Below are 17,724 nucleotides of genomic sequence, written 5' to 3'. Positions count from 1 at the left end.
TTGGCCGCGCCGGCTGCCAATCCGGGCGGCTATTGCATCATCCCGGCGGCGGCCGGCGGGGTGGTGACTGGCGAAGGGGCGGGCGGAGCGGGAGGTGTCGCAATCGCCGCTCGCCCGCACGCCACACGTTAACGAAGGAGGCTCGGGCCCGGCCCGGCCCCTCCCGCCGCCGCCACCGCCCGCTCGCGCCGCCATAGGTAAGCGCGGGGGGCGGCGGGCCGGGGCGCGGGGCGGGGGGGGGAGCCCGGGGGCCGCGGCGGGACGGGCCGGCCCTTGCCCGCCTCCCTCCCTCCTCCCGCCGTGTCGCGGCGGGCGCCGCGCAGGGGAGCGCATGATGCAATCGGCGGGCGGCCCCGGCTCCCCTCCCCTTCCCTTTCCTCCCCCGGTGAAGTCACGGCTTGGCAGCGCCGGGCACCCCCGCGCCCCGCGCGGCGGGGGAGGAGGAGCAGGAGCGGCGCGGCCGAGGGACGGGCGGTCCCCGGGGAGGGCGGCGGCGCCCGCGGGGGAGAGGAGGGGAGGGGCGGGCGCGGTGCCCGCGGTGGGTCCGGACCCGCGGCCGGGGGAGCGGGGCCGGGCCGGGGCGCCTCCAGGTGCCTTTGACAGCGGGGTCGGGCCGTCGTCACGGCTCGTCGCGGCTGTTCCCGAGTGTGCCCGGCCTGGGGAAAGGTCAGCGAGCGGCGTGTGTAACCCCGCCGGTGCCGGCAACGCGCAGGCAGCCCTGGACCGCGGCAGAACGCCGTGCTGTAGCGACTGGGACGCTGTAACAGCTCTCAGTGGAGTTCTGAATGTCTCGACAAATCTTTGTGGTTCCCAGCAGATTTTTACAGGTCGAGACGCAACTTTCAAAGCAGATCTAGCACAGAACGCCTGGTGTCGGTTTTAGCTCTGACATCTGGTGGGAAATAGCAGTCATTAAAACAACTCTGTACTCCCCTCAGCAATAGTGGTTATAATGCCTCTTCAGAAAGTATGAAAATTTGTAGTTTTAAAAACTTTTGGATTTAAGGCATTACTTCATATTTAGGAATAGCCACCTTCATTACAGCTCAAAAGAGAATCACATCAATACTTCCTTGCCTCCTGGCACCTGGGATTGTTTGTGGTTCTGTCATCAATGCTGCCAACCTGCAATTAAAATACATAGTTCAGATGTTCCGAGCACATTTTTTTACAGATGTTGGAGTGTATTTTTAAGCTGCATGGAAAAAACATTCTGAGCAAAATGCGGGAAGGTGGTGTTGTCGGTTATGGCAGCAGATGATAGATTTGAACTACCCAGTCGCAAAGTTGTTGCATAGTCTTCAGTACGTGAGAGTTACCATCAACTCTTCCTAACTTGCCTGTGAGAGTGGGCAGAAAACCACACAGGAGTGAGTCCATCCAGTGTTGAGCCAGTATGGCTGGAGCTTTGTGCTGTTCTTTGTACAGAGTCACCTGGATTTAAAGTCAGATCCTACTGGAGTATTCCTGCTGAAGTTGGAGACAAGGGAGGCCACCTATTGCTGTGCAGATTGGGACTGATTTTGCATTAGACAAGGCAGCTAAGTGACTGTGCAATAAATAAATCTGACTAAAGATCAGAATCAACACAGTCACATCTCAGAAAAGCAGCAGAGAGAAGCGCTTTGTGTTGGTTTTTTTTTCTTTTCTGCCAAGTAAAAACACAAACCTGATTTAATTAACAAATTAAAACACATCCTTTGTTTTCAGCCAAAATAAACACTCAGAAGTTTTTGTTGGGGTCCGTCCCCCCCCCCTTTCTTTTTTTTTTTGTGAAAGCAAAATAAAGGCCTTGATTTGCTTGGGAGATTCTCTGGTCACTGAGGAGCACTGTCAGACAGTAAGAAACACTTACCTGCCTGAGAAGACACCTCTGAGTTACCAGCTATTATGTATGCTGTAGTGGGTGGCCAGTTGGTGGCCCAAGGAGAGAACAAGGCAGTTCTAACTGGCCACTGGAAACACTACCATGTGCTGGGTGGAACCAGCCTAGGGCTGTTGCAGAGCTTTAGCTGATGAGCAGCTTTATGGGAACAAGATGCTGGGAAACTCAGTGGCTCTCCAAGCAGCTGCCTCCTCCTGTGCTGGGGCTGTCACCCATTCACAGGAAACCAACCTGTGTGTGGGAGATGAGCAGAGCAGCTGTGTTTGTCTGAGAAATGAACTCATACACATCTGCCTCACTGCCCTCATGGCACCTGTGTCCTTTACCCCACCCTTCGTGAGAGCCCTCTCCGTATGTCTCATACCTGCTGCCTTTAAATCTCCTTGCAGAATTCCCTGAAGGATGCCCCATAGCACCTGTTGCTATCCAGGATATCTTTCCTTCATGTCGTTCTGTTGAAGAACTGACAGTTGGTAATAGCGATCCAGCCTCAGGATCTGAGGGGAAAATAGTTTCAAGCCTCAGCTGTTACCACTCCTGGGTTATCTGTGATAGAGTGCAGTTAGTGCTGCTTGCTTTGCATAAATGTTAGTTGGAACAGGACAGGTATCCAGGTGTCATCTCTCCCAGGTAAGAGTTCTGATCATCAACCTAGATTAGAGTGTGTCTCACGTATTAAATGGTTGTTTGGTATAATGTGTATCAGTTCCAGTGGGAAGGAATCGAGGGAGATCTGTTCTAGCAGGGCTAGAATGCTTGCTTGAGAGATGTGTCACTGGTTCATCTTCTCTGCTCGTACCTGTGTACTGCCCAACTGCAATACTCCATTAAAATTTGATTTAATGGAACAAATAATTTTTCTTTTGAATTACAGGGGAATACGATAGAGATCGGAAGTGAATGTTAAAGCGATATTAAAAGTTTCAATAGTGTAGAGAGAAACAGCACATGGAACCTGTTGATGTGAAGAAGCTTGTTGCACATGGGGTGGGGTGCCATCGGGGGCAGGAGCCACCCCTTCCTCTGTAGTATCTCATGAAGCACAAGAAACAGATCATGAAAACGGTATGGGTTCTTTACCTGGGCTGTCCAGATGAAGTTAGCAAGCACTGTAATCTGTTGAAATGGAGAGGACAGGAGAGCATACTGTCACTTTGAGAATCACATGCTAAAAATCAGTGGAAAAATTCAGCTGTCAATAGGCAGTCTAACAGAGCTATCTATATACTCTTTGAGGGCTACAGAAATCCTGTATTTAAAGCTGAGATAAAGCCAGTATATGGTTCAAGAAGAACATACACTTGCATTTTGACTAACAATGTCTGTGCAATCACACATGCACAGGTACTACAACTGGCCCTGCCAGTCTGGTGTTTGTGCAGTGACATCTTGTTAGCTATATATTCAGTTTAACTGCTGAACCAAATTTTTTATTTAGTCAGAATCTAAGACTTAATGTAGTTTGCAAAAGCTGCTTTAAGAGTTGAAATCAGGAGAATACTAAACACAAAGGTTAGACAGGTATATATATATATATTTAGCTATGCAGACGTCAGAAAGAGTTGATGGTCTCTTTCTGCTCTGAAACCCAAAAATGAAAAGATTTCTTGATAGGAGGGGTGTGGGTGTACTCATACATCACTTGTTTTAAGCAAGAAGACTTCTCAGTGAGAGAATGTTAGTTTTGTATAACATTCAAGCCAAACTTGTTAGGCTTTTCTGTGAACTTTACTGAACTGCACTGCAGCTGCCTCTTCTTCTGGCTCCCTCAGTACAAAAGAAAATTTGCAATTTATCTAGACAGAATTTTAACCTTTTTAATGATACCCTAGCAGAAGGTAAAACAGCAACTTGGACTGCTGAGGGAAACAAACAAACAAGACCAGTAAACAGCTGATGAACTTGAACCCGTGAGTTTAGAAAGACCAGTGACACATAGCAGCTTGTTTACAAACTACCTCACCATTTCCATTCATCACCTAGACACAAGTGCAGCTGTCTCTCTCTTGTGCTGTTACTGATGCAAGCCATAATCCCTGGATTGGATGCTGCTGATACATTGCTCACAACTAACCTCAACTGCTTGCTGTCCCAGCAGGTCCTCTTGAGGTTGGGCAAGGAGGATGTCGAATACTAGAAACACATGTGATACTACATGTATGTGTGTGAAAGAGGCTGCACCATTGCAGTGGAATCTGATCTTGGAGTAGGATTGTTTTATACCAGTTACTTTCCTTTAACGTGATGAGAAATCAACACTTGTTTGACTGATCACTGGATCCATATGTAGATGTTTCAGGAACTCAGAAGAACCCTGTTGCCCTTCCCCTTTTCTCTCCCAGACTTCTCTCCCAGACATTTAGGAGGTCATCCTGTGAGATGGGAAGAGAAGGGGAGCAGCTGTTTGCCTTGCCAGGGCCATGTCTTGGCAGCAGCTGTGGTGGAGTCCTCCTTGTGCCACCAGTAGGGTCAGGAGCAGGCTGACCTCGGCAGCGGGAGAATGTGAGTCAGGTGAGAGGGTGTCCTGCTTGTCAGGCCTGTTTGTCTGCTGGAAAGGAGAGTGGACAATGACTGGTGCAGGAGCTACAGCAGGAGAGTGTATTTTGTGGACAAGTCAGCTGTGGCTGCTGTCTTCCTATGGGTGGCAACAGTCTGCTGTCTTTGCAGTGTAGTGATTCTCACACACATTGCCGTCACCCTGCATTCCTGTCCCACCTGCTCATTACAGAACTGTTAACAGGCTTAGCCTGTCTTACCTTGCTTGTGGTAAAGGGGATCCTTTAATGTCACTCAGTCACAACCTTCACAGCACAATACCTTTTTCCATAGATTGTTTTTTGCCCTGTGGTAAGATCTTAAAACAGTTATCGATCTGGACATCATCTTCAAAAGCAAGTGCTGTAAGCTGCTCGAGGGAAGGTGGACAGTCTGAGCACCCTCACTCCAGAGAAAAGAGACCAGGGAGGAATCTGTCTGTGCATACACCCAGAGGGATGGTTTGAAGAGGACAAGGATCAAGTAGTCCTGTTGGTCAAGAGTCAGGCTGTTAATAGGTTTAAACTGCAGAAGGAAAACTCCAGTCTGAAAATTAAGAAAATTATATAACTGGAGGAAAAGTTAGACAGTGGAACCTGTTGCCAAGACAGAGGTTGTGAAACTGGAGATATTCAAGGCTAGGCTAGACACCCATCCATCAGGGATGGCTTTGGAATAACTGAGTAAAGCCAGTGAACAATACAAACAGCTTGACTAGATGACCCAGTAACAGTCCCTTCCAATCCAAATACATTCGAGAGGCTTCTGAAATGTAGTTGGCAGCTTGTCCACTTCCAGCACAGTTGTGATGTGTTATTGCCAGATGTACCATCAGTACCTTACGCTAAAAGCCAGAGATGTATAAGGTTGTAGCTGAAGCCAGCACCTTTAATAGCATTTTTTTTGTTGTTGTTCCTCCTACTAGGTTCACCTTGCCCTTAATCCATGTGAAGACCTGTTGGAAACACCTTCTAGAAACATAGTCATTTTCAGTCTCCTAATAATTCTGTTGTGTCCAAGAAGAGCCTGTCCAAATGAGCAAGACATCCCAACAGAACACCACTACAGATGCGAATGGAGTAAGTGTGATTCACACCCAAGCACACACCAGTGGTTTGCAGCAGGTTCCCCAGCTGGTGCCTGTTAGTCCTGGTGGTGGAGGCAAAGCTGTGCCTCCGAGCAAACAGGGAAAGAAAAATTCCTTTGTGGATAGAAACAGTGATGAGTATCGTCAGCGCAGAGAGCGAAACAACATGGCAGTGAAAAAGAGCCGGTTAAAAAGCAAGCAGAAAGCACAAGACACGCTGCAAAGGGTCAACCAGCTCAAAGAAGAAAATGAACGTTTAGAGGCAAAAATTAAGCTCCTGACCAAGGAGCTGAGCGTACTGAAAGACTTGTTCCTTGAGCACGCACACAACCTTGCAGACAACGTGCAACCTGTTGGCACTGAAAGCACCACAACAAATCCAGAAAACAATGGACAGTAGACATTGTTGCAACGTTACGAAATGAACTCTCGAGGTGCAGCTTGTCTGCAACGTCCATGCAGTAACCGAGCAAAAACTCCGTTCTTTTAACCATCAGGAGATTTTCTTCTTTTTAGGTTTAACACTGAAGATTTGATACAATTAAACCAGAAACTGCTTAGGGTATTCATTTGAAGTATTTTTCTCCTCTAAAAGATGTATCTGATAAATGCAGATCTAAATTCAGTCAACAAGGAGCTTATTATTAGGGAAATAGCATTTTCACAGAAATATTCACTTACCTTCTTATAGTTTGCATAATGGGAGGAATCCAGCAGGGTGGTTCATTGTAGTATCAGGAACTCATAATTGGACAAAATGTCTTTTAAATACCCTTAACTGTATTTAGGACCTTTGTTTTCCCCATAACATATTACTGAACTGCAAAGGCCGTGGAGAGTGTTTGGTTTCCTATGTATGTGGTGGAGAACTTTAAATCTGTAAAGCAAGTCCTATAAAGCACCACTTGGGTCTTTCCTGTCCTCTTATAGTTAATGGAAAGGGTGTGTAGTAATAGTGAGCTGGGACGCTGATGTTTTCTAGAAAAATAGCAATATATTATGATGATATATACAGGCAGTTGGCTTCCAGATGGCAAGTGGGTCTGAAGCATCATGTATAAGAGATAAAGCAGCAGAGTAACAAAGCCTAATTCTAAGCCTGCGTTCACATTGCTCACACACTGACTGGGGCCTTATGAGAACAACATTTTGGTTTTCAGAAGATGTCAAAATGCTACCAGAAGACTGTGCTCTGCAAAATTGCATTCTTGCTGGGGTGCAGGTATGGGAAGAACAAAATGTGTGGCTTAGCTAAGCAATGAAAGGGGTAAGACAGCATCTGTTCAGCCAGAATGTGTGGATCACTGCTTATTGACATTCATCTCCACTTTCATAGCTGCTCAGATTTAAAACCAAGATCTTACATTTGCAGTGGTTTTAAAAATAAACGGCCCTAGTTTGAAGAACTGATTCAGTGGCATTCCTATAGCCATCATACAGTTGTGTGAAGGAGTATCTTCGGTCTTGTTTTATTTTCATAAAAGTTTTTCTATAGCAACTTTTTTAATGCTAGTGCTGAGTCTTTGCCATGATCCATAATGCAGTGGTATGGTCTATATTGAGGATTTAAAGAATACAAGTAAAGCAGGAACTTTGATGTTACGTTAATTTATTTTCATTTTAAAGTATTTCATTGATGGTATGGTTGTGTTACATTTAACCTGTGTGTCTGGCTAGTGGATTATTACCCTGTCTTAGTTTCCCTCCTGCACTACCTTTTTCTAGAGATTATTTTGCAGGATGCTTGTTTCCCTTGTATCTGTACTTAGGAAGATAACTTGGATATTATCTCCATGAAGATGCTGTTAGAAAATGAAACCTTGAATTTTTATTTTTTTTTGAATTTAATCTTTTAATACATGTGGAAAACTTTTATGGATTGTTTTGGTAGTCTTTTTACAAAAATATGTTGGGTTTTTTTTTTTTCTGTTTTTAGCTGCAGCTTAACTAGGTAGGGTTGAAATATCAGAAGCTAATAAAAACCTTTCACTTCTAGTGCTGGCCTCATTTTTCCTGTCCCTTTTGTATGTTCCTCAAATGGAGAGGTGCCTACCTCAAGCAGCTGTCATTGAGAAATCAGTGCAACAGTCTCCATTTCTGTCTTCCACACAGGTTTTTACTCAATGGAAAGAATCAAAACCTTACTGCACTTTTGGCTGAATTCCTGATTTAAAAATGACACCACCACACCAAAAAACAAAACAAAAAAAAAATTTTAAGACTGAAAATGTACTGCAGTTAAAAGGGGAGGAACAGAACACCAAAAACTACAAGGAAAAAGATGACCTGAAAGCACCTTATTTGTTAACTGTCCACCTACTCTGATGCAAACGGCAGGAGCTTGTCAGTTGTGGGCTCTGTGAATTGCGACTACGTGGCCTTGTTGACTGGTTGGTGTTGGATCTTCCCCTAATAACCACAACAGGGGCTCCAAATGATTTCTTAAATATCTTTGAGTGTGAGTAATAATCTTTCTGATGCTCTGGAGGCTGCCTTCTCCACCTGTTACTCTTGACAGCTCCGATTCCACTTCCTTCTTGTCTAAATAAAACCACCGAGTTATGAAAAATCATTTGTTTGCACAATGGCATTTCTGGCTTGGCAGTCTCTGCACTTGCTTTGATTGCCTAGGGAAGCGGGTAGGCTGCATGCAGCATATCACTTTAATATGTGAAGTCATGAACCCAAGATTATAACAAATTATTATATTAAATCTACCCTCAGTAAGAGTTTGGTTGCAAGGAAGATGCCAGTCTATTATTCTAAGCTCCCTCCTGCCAAAAAGGGGAGATTTAGATTAGCTATTAGGCAGAAGTTCTTCCCTGTGTGGGTGCTGAGGCGCTGGCACAGGGTGCCCAGAGAAGCTGTGGCTGCCCCATCCCTGGCAGTGTTCAAGGTCAGGCTGGATGGGCCTTGGAGCAACACGGTCTAATGGGACGTGTCCCTGCTCGTGGCAGGGGGTTGGAACTGGATGAGCTTTAAGGTCCCTTCCAACACAAACCAGTCTATGAAAATAGCTATCACACCTCTGAGGGGCAAAGGCAGAGGCGAGGCTTTCTCGCTCTGCCCCAGGATGGAGCAGCCCAGGCTGTGTGACAGCAAAATGCCACTGCAAAGCACGGAACACCCATAGCAGGTGACTTGGATGATTCTCCTTCCTAAAAAAAGGCTGGAATAAATACACATCTACACAAGAAAATTTCAGTGTAGGCCTATAAAAGTTCAGGTTTTCGGCACATTTTTCTTAACAACAGCTGTAATCTGTGACAGAATATAGTGCCTGTCACTGGAAGAAGGAGCATTACAGCACCATACGTTTTAGCAGGCAACATTCCCATTTTCTCGCTACTCTAGCCTCTGCAAGCACTAGGAGGCTCTACCACTTTAATTATACCCTGCAGATAAATCCCGAGTGCATCCAACCCCAGGGAGCTGACACAGTTTAAACAGATGGGTTCAGCAACGCTCAGCCCTTTCTAAACACAGCAACTTGCTCAACATAACACACTGTTACTCTGGTGCCACTTTGAGTCTGTTTGCACCAAGGGGAAAAGCATTTTGGAAAACATAGCTAACAGCCTAAAATATCCTAATGTAGTCAAAGAGAAAGTTTGCCATAACCTGTGTTTTTCCCCCCACTAATACATTTAAAGTGTATTAAATATCACTTTGATATTTTTAAAAGGCTTAATTCCCTGCATCACACACACACACACTCAATTTAGAAAAAAGTTCTAATTCACTTTTTAAGTGGATAAAAATTATCATAATTACAGACTTCTGGAAGGAAGGATGAAATTCATATTCACGCAGTTCATGGGCCTGATAATGAAGGAAAATGGGAGACAGTGCACCATCCCAGGCCAAAACGCACCCATGTCTCGGGTGAGCAAACAACAGAGCAGCTGGTTGCGTGAGTGAGTGCTCTCCCCCAAAACTCACTTGTGGTAGGGTTTGTTCGCTGGTACATGTTGAAGCAGAACCAGTTCTGCCTCCTGCAGCATGCCAGATTGCTCGACCTGTTCTGCAGCAGCAGAGGCCAATATTTGCCAAGATTAATCACAGGCAGGGAAAGGCCTAATAACTAGACTGGGGTTATAGCTTAGTTGAAACAATTCCAAAACTCCTTTTTTTTTTTTTTCTTTTAAATCTCTGAGGTGTTGCTTGGAAATAGCAGCTGCTATTGAACCCAAGCAACAGCAGGTTTCAGAGTGCCCAAAGCAGTGAGTGATCCCATGGGTGTGTTCAGAGCAGGAAAACACTTGGACACAGAGGGAAGAGGGCTGAGGCCATGAGCACTGTCTTGCAATGGAAAAACCTCCTGAGTTTTAGGGGTAGACAAGTCGAAGCCGTGCTAGTGTAGTTTCTATGTTCTCGAATCCGCAAAGCTATCAAAGCAAAGCCTGACATCCTCTGCACAAGTACTACATTTCAGAGGCATGACACTTGATCACAGAAGGAAGCATTAATGCAGTTGCAAATACAAACTGCAAATCCCACACCCTCCGCTTCTTGCCCCTTCTCCTTCACAATCAAGACCTCCTGCACTTACCTGTTATAAACCAGTGCCCAGCAATCTTTAAAAAAATGTGAATGGGCTCGTTTGTTTATAAAGCTACAAGATGTGAGCAGCAGAACCGCAATGCCGAGGTAATCAGGTCAACCTTCACAGTGGGAAAACCCTCATCTGGCAAGTGGTATGACCCAGAAAGCCCCCGACATCCTGCTGTGACTTCAGTCCCCCCTCACACAGCAGAGGGATGTTCTGAAGCAGCTTTGCACTCAAACTGTGCAACAGAGCCTGAAGACTGAACAGTAGTTTGATGTATTCATAAAGTGACCAAGATTATTTTTATGTAGTTACAGCAACTAGTGCTATTTTATGATGCAAGAAATGTATTTATTCTCCTGCAGGCTGATGAGCACCTACAGTAAAGAAAGGCCTGTTTGGGTAATTTAAACCTTGCATGAATGGAAAATCATGTTATGATCATTATTACTATGTTTGTGGTGTATTCAGATAAAGCTGACATGATTTCACTGTGAACCAGCTAACACTGGATAGTTAAAAATACTCTATCATTCTGCACAGCATATGCTACTTAATGGCCCTGAGTCCTGCAGCAAAGATTCTCCCTTCTTGCTATTTCTAAGGTTCGTCAATACCACAGCAATCAACATTTTTAAGGAACAAACAGATGCACAAATCTAACAAGCGTTGGGCTGTGTTTGAAGGATCAGTACACCCACTACCCAGAGCAGATAGATCTGGCTAACGAAGAGTCAAAGTTTCCAGAGCACAAATTGGTAGAAAGGTCAGATAAAGAAGCAGGAACTGGAGCAGAAGAGCATAATGATCACGAAGTTGTGAGCATAGATGATGCCAAGGATAATTTTAATAAAAATTTGATTCTGCATACTCCAGTGACACTGAAATAAGATCTGTAAGAAAAATGTGTCATGCTCACTGAGAACAGCTGTTTTTTCTTTTATGTTTTTCACAGTACCTGTGATGAAGTTCAAAAAAGGACTTAGATTGTTACAATTGCTGACAGCATTCAGATAATTAAAGAGTCCCAATCATCAAAATTCAGATTTAATTGCAAGGTATGTCTGAGCTGAGATCTGACAGAAATACAAGCCCCACTGCTAATGCAGTAGGGTTATTCAGGTGGCATTTGGCAATGTAAACTGCTGATGGGAAGCAGCAGTACTTCAGTTACTTGGATATCAAGTGCTGAAGCCTTCTACCTTCATTTTTAATGAATGGATCATTCCAGCTAATAGCCTGCCTGCCTCCCTTGCTATTAAGAATTTGGTGTATTTTACTGTATATGCTGCAGCATTAAATCAGAATGATGAGTGATTAGCACAAGACATTAAGTATCATCCTGAAGTTTACTGCTTTTGGCTGGAGAGGCATTCGAATGACTTGGCACTGCTTTGGCTTTCTGCCATGAAAGCCTCTATTTCTTCAACAGTACGTGGGACACAGGTTAGCAGCTCCATTCCACTGGCTGTCACTGCGATGTCATCCTCGATCCGGACCTGTTACAGAGAACACACAATTACCAAGGTGTTCCAGCTGGGGATGAGAAGCAGATCAGGCACCAGTGAGAGCACGAGGCAAGTTTCAGGCTGTGGTGTTGATGCAACAATAGGCAGCTCAAGACTAGAATTGTCCATCACCACCAGCGCCTCTGGCACAGAGCATCCAATCCCCCTCGGGCCGCCAGCCCATGCCATCCTCCTGGGATCACACAAGCTCCACAGTGACCCCTAGGAGAGCAGCCACACCAGAGGTGATGGCCATGCAGGTGACTCAGGTGGTGCCCCTGCTATGTTGGGTGCACCAGGGACAGGCTGAGCGAGATGCTGCACCAGGGAGCTCATGGTGCCTAATTACATAGGGCAAATAAATCCAACCCCCTGACCTTAGGAGCAGCAAAAGGAACATTCTCCCCTAAATTTGCCTCCAACCTTGCTAGTGCATGGCTTGCTAGGGACAGGCTCAACAGCAGCGCCTCCTGATGCCAAAGTGCCAGTTCTCGAAGCAGTCCTGCTGCTGAGCTGCAGTTAGGTGCTCTTTGCACTTGAACATCATATTCTCTTTTCTCTAAACACAATAAACGTTCAAAGGAGGAACTGCAACATGAAATGGTTTGCAATTGATATTCGAAACATTGAATTCTGAGCTAATAGAAAAGTCCTAAGCATGTCAGACATTCTTTTTAAAATACAATCACTACATTTGAAATCATGCAAGGAAAAAGCAGATCCTCTCAGTTTTCCAGCTCTTGTTCTGTTAAAATGAAAAGTATGCTCCATTTCTGTTTCTCTCTAATCTCTTCTTACCAGTAAATATGCCTACACAGTCATTTCCCGTTATCTTATCAGAAAAATGTTAGTAACTTGCTAAGCTGCAATAAAAGCAATTTTAGTAAGGTGTAAATCCAAGAGAACACAAACTCTGGGTACTCCCACCTTACAGTTGCTTTAATTGTTTCTGACCTCTTGACATTTTCAACTAAAAATAAAGCTGGTTAACATTTGTACTTCTGATTGCAAAATAATCCATTTGTTCAAACAAAATGAGTCATCCAGACCTTATTAATCTGTTTAATGATGTCTTTGCCAGATTGTTTCTTTTACTTAGTATCAAGTTAAGGGTATTATAAAGCAGAATTAAATAAACAAACTCCACTGAGTTCACACATTTGATTTGGACAGCTGTAAATTTGAAAGCTGTGAGGCTCTTTACACTTAGTGTGCCTGAAAGGCTGGTGCCTTGCTGCAGAAGAGGAAATCAGCAACACATTGAACGACTCTATGCACTTGAACAGATTTTACCAGGGTGGGTTTTTTGAGTCATTGCGTCAAATTTGTCCAGCTGAGAAAAAAATAACCCAAGGATTCAGCAAGATGGTCACATTGCATCTAAAAGTGAACCATGCCCTCTGCCTCACAGCAGCTCCCAGCATCTGACCTGCCAGGTCTTGAGCCTAGGCACAGCCTGCCAAAAACCTGCTGGTACCAGGCGAGCCCTGCAAAAGTGCCAGAATCCAGACGACAGATCTGGTAACATGGTAAAAGCCAAAGCATCATGTTGGGAAGCACACCAGTGTAAATGGAGCTGTGCACAGCGTTGATGTGGAAAGTAAAAATGTTAGTGCAAATGTAAGTCTGAGAGCAGAGGGGAGGCTAGCTAAACCCAGAGCTGACTGCCTATGGAGAGAGCCTCTTCACAAGAATTGGCTTCACAAACCTTCACCTGCTTGAGATCTAACTCCACAGTGTATCTGCTACAGAATAATATCACCCGCAATTCATCTGCTTAGCCAGTAAGATCAGCAGAAGAAGAAGAAAAATGCTGGCGTTTCCCAGTTCAGTGTTTCATGCCTTCACCAGTACCTCAGCACTCTTTGAAAAGACTTGAAAGCAGAGCAGATGAAAGCCAGACTAAAGGGGAGGGAGAAGAACAAGTGGGACAAGGTGTCTGTCACTGCTGCATGCTATTCAAACATAAGAGAAAATCAGTACGGAAAAGGAGGTGAAAAATGGAGCTAGAATGATGAAATAAGGCAGAGGAATGAAGATACAGTGAAGTGAGACAGGATTGACAAATAAACGATAAAGAGACATGGGGCTGGCTGAAGTGTCCAGGAAGGGAGATACTGGTGGAGGTGAGAAGCAAGACACCCTAATGAGGAGGGCATATGGGTGCTTGAGCCACTTAAGCCAGGGAACTGAGAGTTACCAAATGGGAGAGGATGGGGAAACCCATCAGTCTGGAATGCAACACACAGCAACCCATTGTATAGGAGAAACACCTTTAGTAGGTTGTATAATCATAGAATCATAGAATGGTTAGGGTTGGAAAGGACCTTAAGATCATCTAGTTCCAACCCCCTGCCATGGGCAGGGACACCTCACCCTAGACCGTGTTGCCCAAGGCTCTGTCCAACCTGGCCTTGAACACTGCCAGGGATGGAGCATTCACAACTTCTTTGGGCAACCTGTTCCAGTGCCTCACTACCCTCACAGTAAAGAACTTCTTCCTTATATCTAACCTGAACTTCCCCTGTTTAAGTTTAAACCCATTACCCCTTGTCCTATCACTACACTCCCTGATGAAGAGTCCCTGTACAGCATCCTTGCAGGCCCCCTTCAGGTCTCCTAAGAGGTCTCCACACAGCCTTCTCCAAATCAATGTACAGTTGTGGACTGCTTTGAAAAGCAGGAGAGCCAGCACTGATGCATCAGCCTGCTCACCATCAGCAGCTGCAAATGGTCTTTGGGACATAGCCCCACTGCTCCCATGGGGCCTCACTCATCATTCCTAGAAAAGCTCCAGCTCCTTCTCCATGATCTAACCATTTCTCTGCCTGGATGAATCTCACCTGAAATGGGTGCTTACCGTTACAGAGAAGAGAGACTTATCTCTCTCAGTCCACATTTTTCCTGTGCCTAAAATCAACACAAGTGCAAGAGGAACACAGGTTCTCAAGGGGGAGGAAATTTTTGTATTTGCTCTTTTCCTTCACACCCTCCATATTTAACCCTGAGCTTAAACTCAGCAGCAGCAAGCAGCAGCTTCAGAGGACCTGCAAAACCTTCCCTACAGGAGAGCCCGGCATTTGGTCTTGTCTTCTGTCCAAATGGACAAAAGATGCTGGATCTGCCTGGCAAGGCTCACTGGCTTGGGACTGCTTTTCCCAGTGGGGGACAGTGGTTATGAAACTTGCTCTCAGAGCTGTCCCTGTTTGCATGCTCTTTATTTAACAGTGCTGCTTGTTTCAGGGCTCCAGAGTAGTCTGGAATCGGACATGGCTTAAAGGAACAGCAAACCAAGGTGTGAGGCTTGCTGCACCAGCAGCTTTCAGAGCGCTTTGCAAATACCCCAAAGGAGACTTTGCTTTTTCGGTGTAAAATGGCATGCTTCAAAAAGCACTCCCGCAAAGGTGAAGTGGCCAGGACTGACAGAACTGTCTCTAAAATGCCTTTTCCTTATCAAAGGTAATGGCATGATCTGTCTAGATAGACCTGATTGCACAATTGCCTAACGCCAGGAACAGATCATCATGTGGCCCAACTCAATGGACCCAACTCTGTCCTAAAGCAGGGCTGTGCCGACATAGCCAAGGACAGTACAGGAGTTAAAAGCCAGGGCTGCTGTCAGCTATATATACAGCCTCGCACTTTGTCCTGACTTACTAATACAGTCATGCTCCCCAGAGCCTCCTGTGTTATCTTCCAAGGGAAGGAGGTTGTAGCACTCATTCATTTCTTTTGAATGATGATATATATATATAAAAGGCTTTTGAGCATCAAGAAACAATTTTGGACAATTAAATAGTCCAGATTTGCAGATGACAGATCCCAGATGTGATTAAAAAAGACCATTGGTGGCATGTCTCCTTTTTTATTACTCTATTGAGCATTTGTTTGATTATGGCTGTGGAAAGCACAAATACTATTGCTGCAAGATCTCAGACCAGGACACTCGCCTGGGAAATGATGACAGGACATGGGCCACACATGCTACCCCACAAAGTAAATTAGTACACGTGCTTCTTTCATCTGAAGGACCCACGCATCTGTTTTTAAAGCTGGTATGCTACAGAGGTGGATGCATGTAGCCAAGAGGACTTATTTCGACTCAGCCACTAACTCACCAGTGATTTTTAATAGAGCAAACTTAGCATATACAGAGCTTGACTTCTGTATTTCAGGGGGACAGTTAGCAAACAGAGCTGCCCTTATGTCAAGCACAGGGATAAGCAGGTAGTTTGCAGGGTTGGGGAAGGCACTGCTACCACATTATGCAAAGCGGCAAGAGCAAGATGTTCTCTATAGAGGCCAATAGGCTCTGTGGTACACAATGACTCTTTCTCATCCCATGCTCCCAGTCTTTCTCTTCTTATTCACAAGCAAGTCCACATGTCATGCACATTTTATTTTAAAGGTCTACATATAAACATTTTATAAAAGAGGATCAAGATTACTAGGGTGAGGCCATGCATTTTATTAGATCAACTGATACGTCTGGAAAAAGAAGCTTCAGGCACATACTCCTTCATCCAGGCTCAAAAAGAAGCAATAAACTATAAGCTAAATACAGGTTAGAAACAACTGCTCTTACTTTAACCTTATTATGTTAATTAGAAAACTTAAGAGAAAAGGGTTAAAGAAGGTTTATAAGCAACTAGTTGCTGGTTTTGGGTTGCCTGCAACTATCACTTCTCTTACAAGAACTTTAAAGAAAGCTATATATTTCATTATGACAACTGCTTTTCTATGGAAACTTCTCCAAAAAATGCTGTGTAGCATTATTACTGCTGCATAATATGAAATGTTAAAAAAGATGAGCATAATGTTTATTGTGTAGCGAACTATTTAATTCCACAACACACATTCACAATAAACCCAGAAGCAAAGCTTAGACTTCTGAAAAATGAAAATCAGGACAGACACAACTGCATGCTCTGTGAAGCAAAGGTAGAAGCAATTAAATATCCTGCTTTTTATTCGGTTTAACATTTGTTCCTGAGTAAGTGAAGTACTATTGTTTTGAAAAATATCATAATATTAGTGGATCTTCAGGGTCCTGCGCTTTGCAAATCTATTTAACTTTTAAATGAGAAAAATCTGCAAATAATGTATTTTAACATTTAGCCGTCTTTCAGCATTTTCTCTAAGTTACATAGAGTTTTCACATATTAAGTCTAGTGCCAGTTCTACAAATCCTAGGGAAAAATAAAGCCTGAACAAAGACTGAATATTTAAGGCCAAAAAGAGATTGAACGGTTTTACTGGTCTTTAAGAAAACATCCCATGAAATAGTAATCAGCTTATGAAGAATGGAAATGTCAAACCCTAAAGGGCAGCATTTGGAGTTGGTCTTTCCCCTTCCCTGAGGAATCAGCTGCTTTTCCTGAGCAGTACATACAACTGTCTACACATACCTCTATTTGCACATCTATGTTTATTTATGAGAGCGGCGCGGGCAGAGTCCAGGCAGAGCAGAGGTGCCCTGGGACAGGCGCTGCGCCAGCATCCGATGGCAGCCCTTGCCCCACAGAATTTCTGACCTCAGTAAATTGGACCTTAGTTTTGCAGATAGAGAACTGAAGTACATGTGACTATGACTTCCCAAAATTGACCAAGGAAGCTTGTGCAGGACTGAACAAAATGGCTATCAAGTAAAGAGCTTAGGGCTTTAGACAGGGCAGCCTGTGCCCTCAGCAGCAGATCCCCTAGCAAAACTTCTTCCCTCCCTCCTAAGGGATCTGTATTTGGCTCTTGTTTTGTAAAAGCCCAAATCACAAGGTCCCTGAGCAGCAGTTAGAGATGTCTGTCTGTGTCACAGGGATAGGGGAGGCCAGGCTGCTGACGGACACGTTCTGAGCGTGCACAGGAGCTGTGCCGGCACCGCCAGCAGACGCCTCACGTGCCAGCAGCAATGCAGGGCAGATGAAGGAAAACCTTGTCTTGTCTCTCATGTCTTCTTGCTTTTGCAGTTTTTACAACCTCTTTATGGCTAAACCACGAAGCATGACTTACAATAAATGGCCACAGTCTTGCCCTTTTTGGCATGGCAAAAGAGCTTCTCTTCTCAATGCAGAGACTTGTCACAGTCAAGAAAATTATCCAAAGCTCCAAACAGACATGAATTTGAGGTGAATTCATTAAAATCCACAAATCCCCTGTGTGGACA

The 17,724-nt window shown here is 44.7% G+C and overlaps 2 protein-coding genes across 4 annotated transcripts in view; one reads left to right on the top strand and one right to left on the bottom strand.

The window, feature by feature from the left end:
- The first annotated feature begins 84 nt into the window (after positions 1-84).
- On the top strand, positions 85-8,079 carry CEBPG (CCAAT enhancer binding protein gamma). Of its 2 annotated transcripts, none has more exons than XM_030511503.1 (2): positions 85-197; positions 5,346-8,079. In XM_030511503.1, the coding sequence occupies exon 2, from the start codon at positions 5,455-5,457 to the stop codon at positions 5,905-5,907; it is 453 nt and encodes a 150-aa protein (XP_030367363.1). In that variant the 5' UTR covers positions 85-197; positions 5,346-5,454; the 3' UTR covers positions 5,908-8,079. The 2 variants fall into 2 exon arrangements, with proteins under 2 accessions (XP_030367363.1, XP_030367364.1); XM_030511504.1 differs by lacking the exon at positions 85-197 and adding an exon at positions 2,980-4,396.
- The window catches only part of PEPD (peptidase D), a 142,264-nt gene continuing 131,639 nt past the window's right edge, over positions 7,100-17,724 (bottom strand). For both annotated transcript variants that reach the window (XM_030511500.2, XM_030511502.1), the window contains one exon: positions 7,100-11,555. In XM_030511500.2, coding sequence (XP_030367360.1) covers positions 11,406-11,555 — 150 coding nt within the window. In that variant the 3' untranslated portion in view covers positions 7,100-11,405. The remainder of the gene's footprint in view (positions 11,556-17,724) is intronic.

The sequence above is a fragment of the Strigops habroptila genome, chromosome Z (assembly GCF_004027225.2).
Source record: "Strigops habroptila isolate Jane chromosome Z, bStrHab1.2.pri, whole genome shotgun sequence".
NCBI lineage: Eukaryota > Metazoa > Chordata > Aves > Psittaciformes > Psittacidae > Strigops > Strigops habroptila.
This window is presented reverse-complemented; position numbering and strand designations above follow the sequence as displayed.

Excerpts from the sequence above, each read along its gene's own strand:
- CEBPG (XM_030511503.1), top strand. The coding sequence starts at position 5,455 with ATGAGCAAGACATCCCAACAGAACACCACTACAGATGCGAATGGAGTA.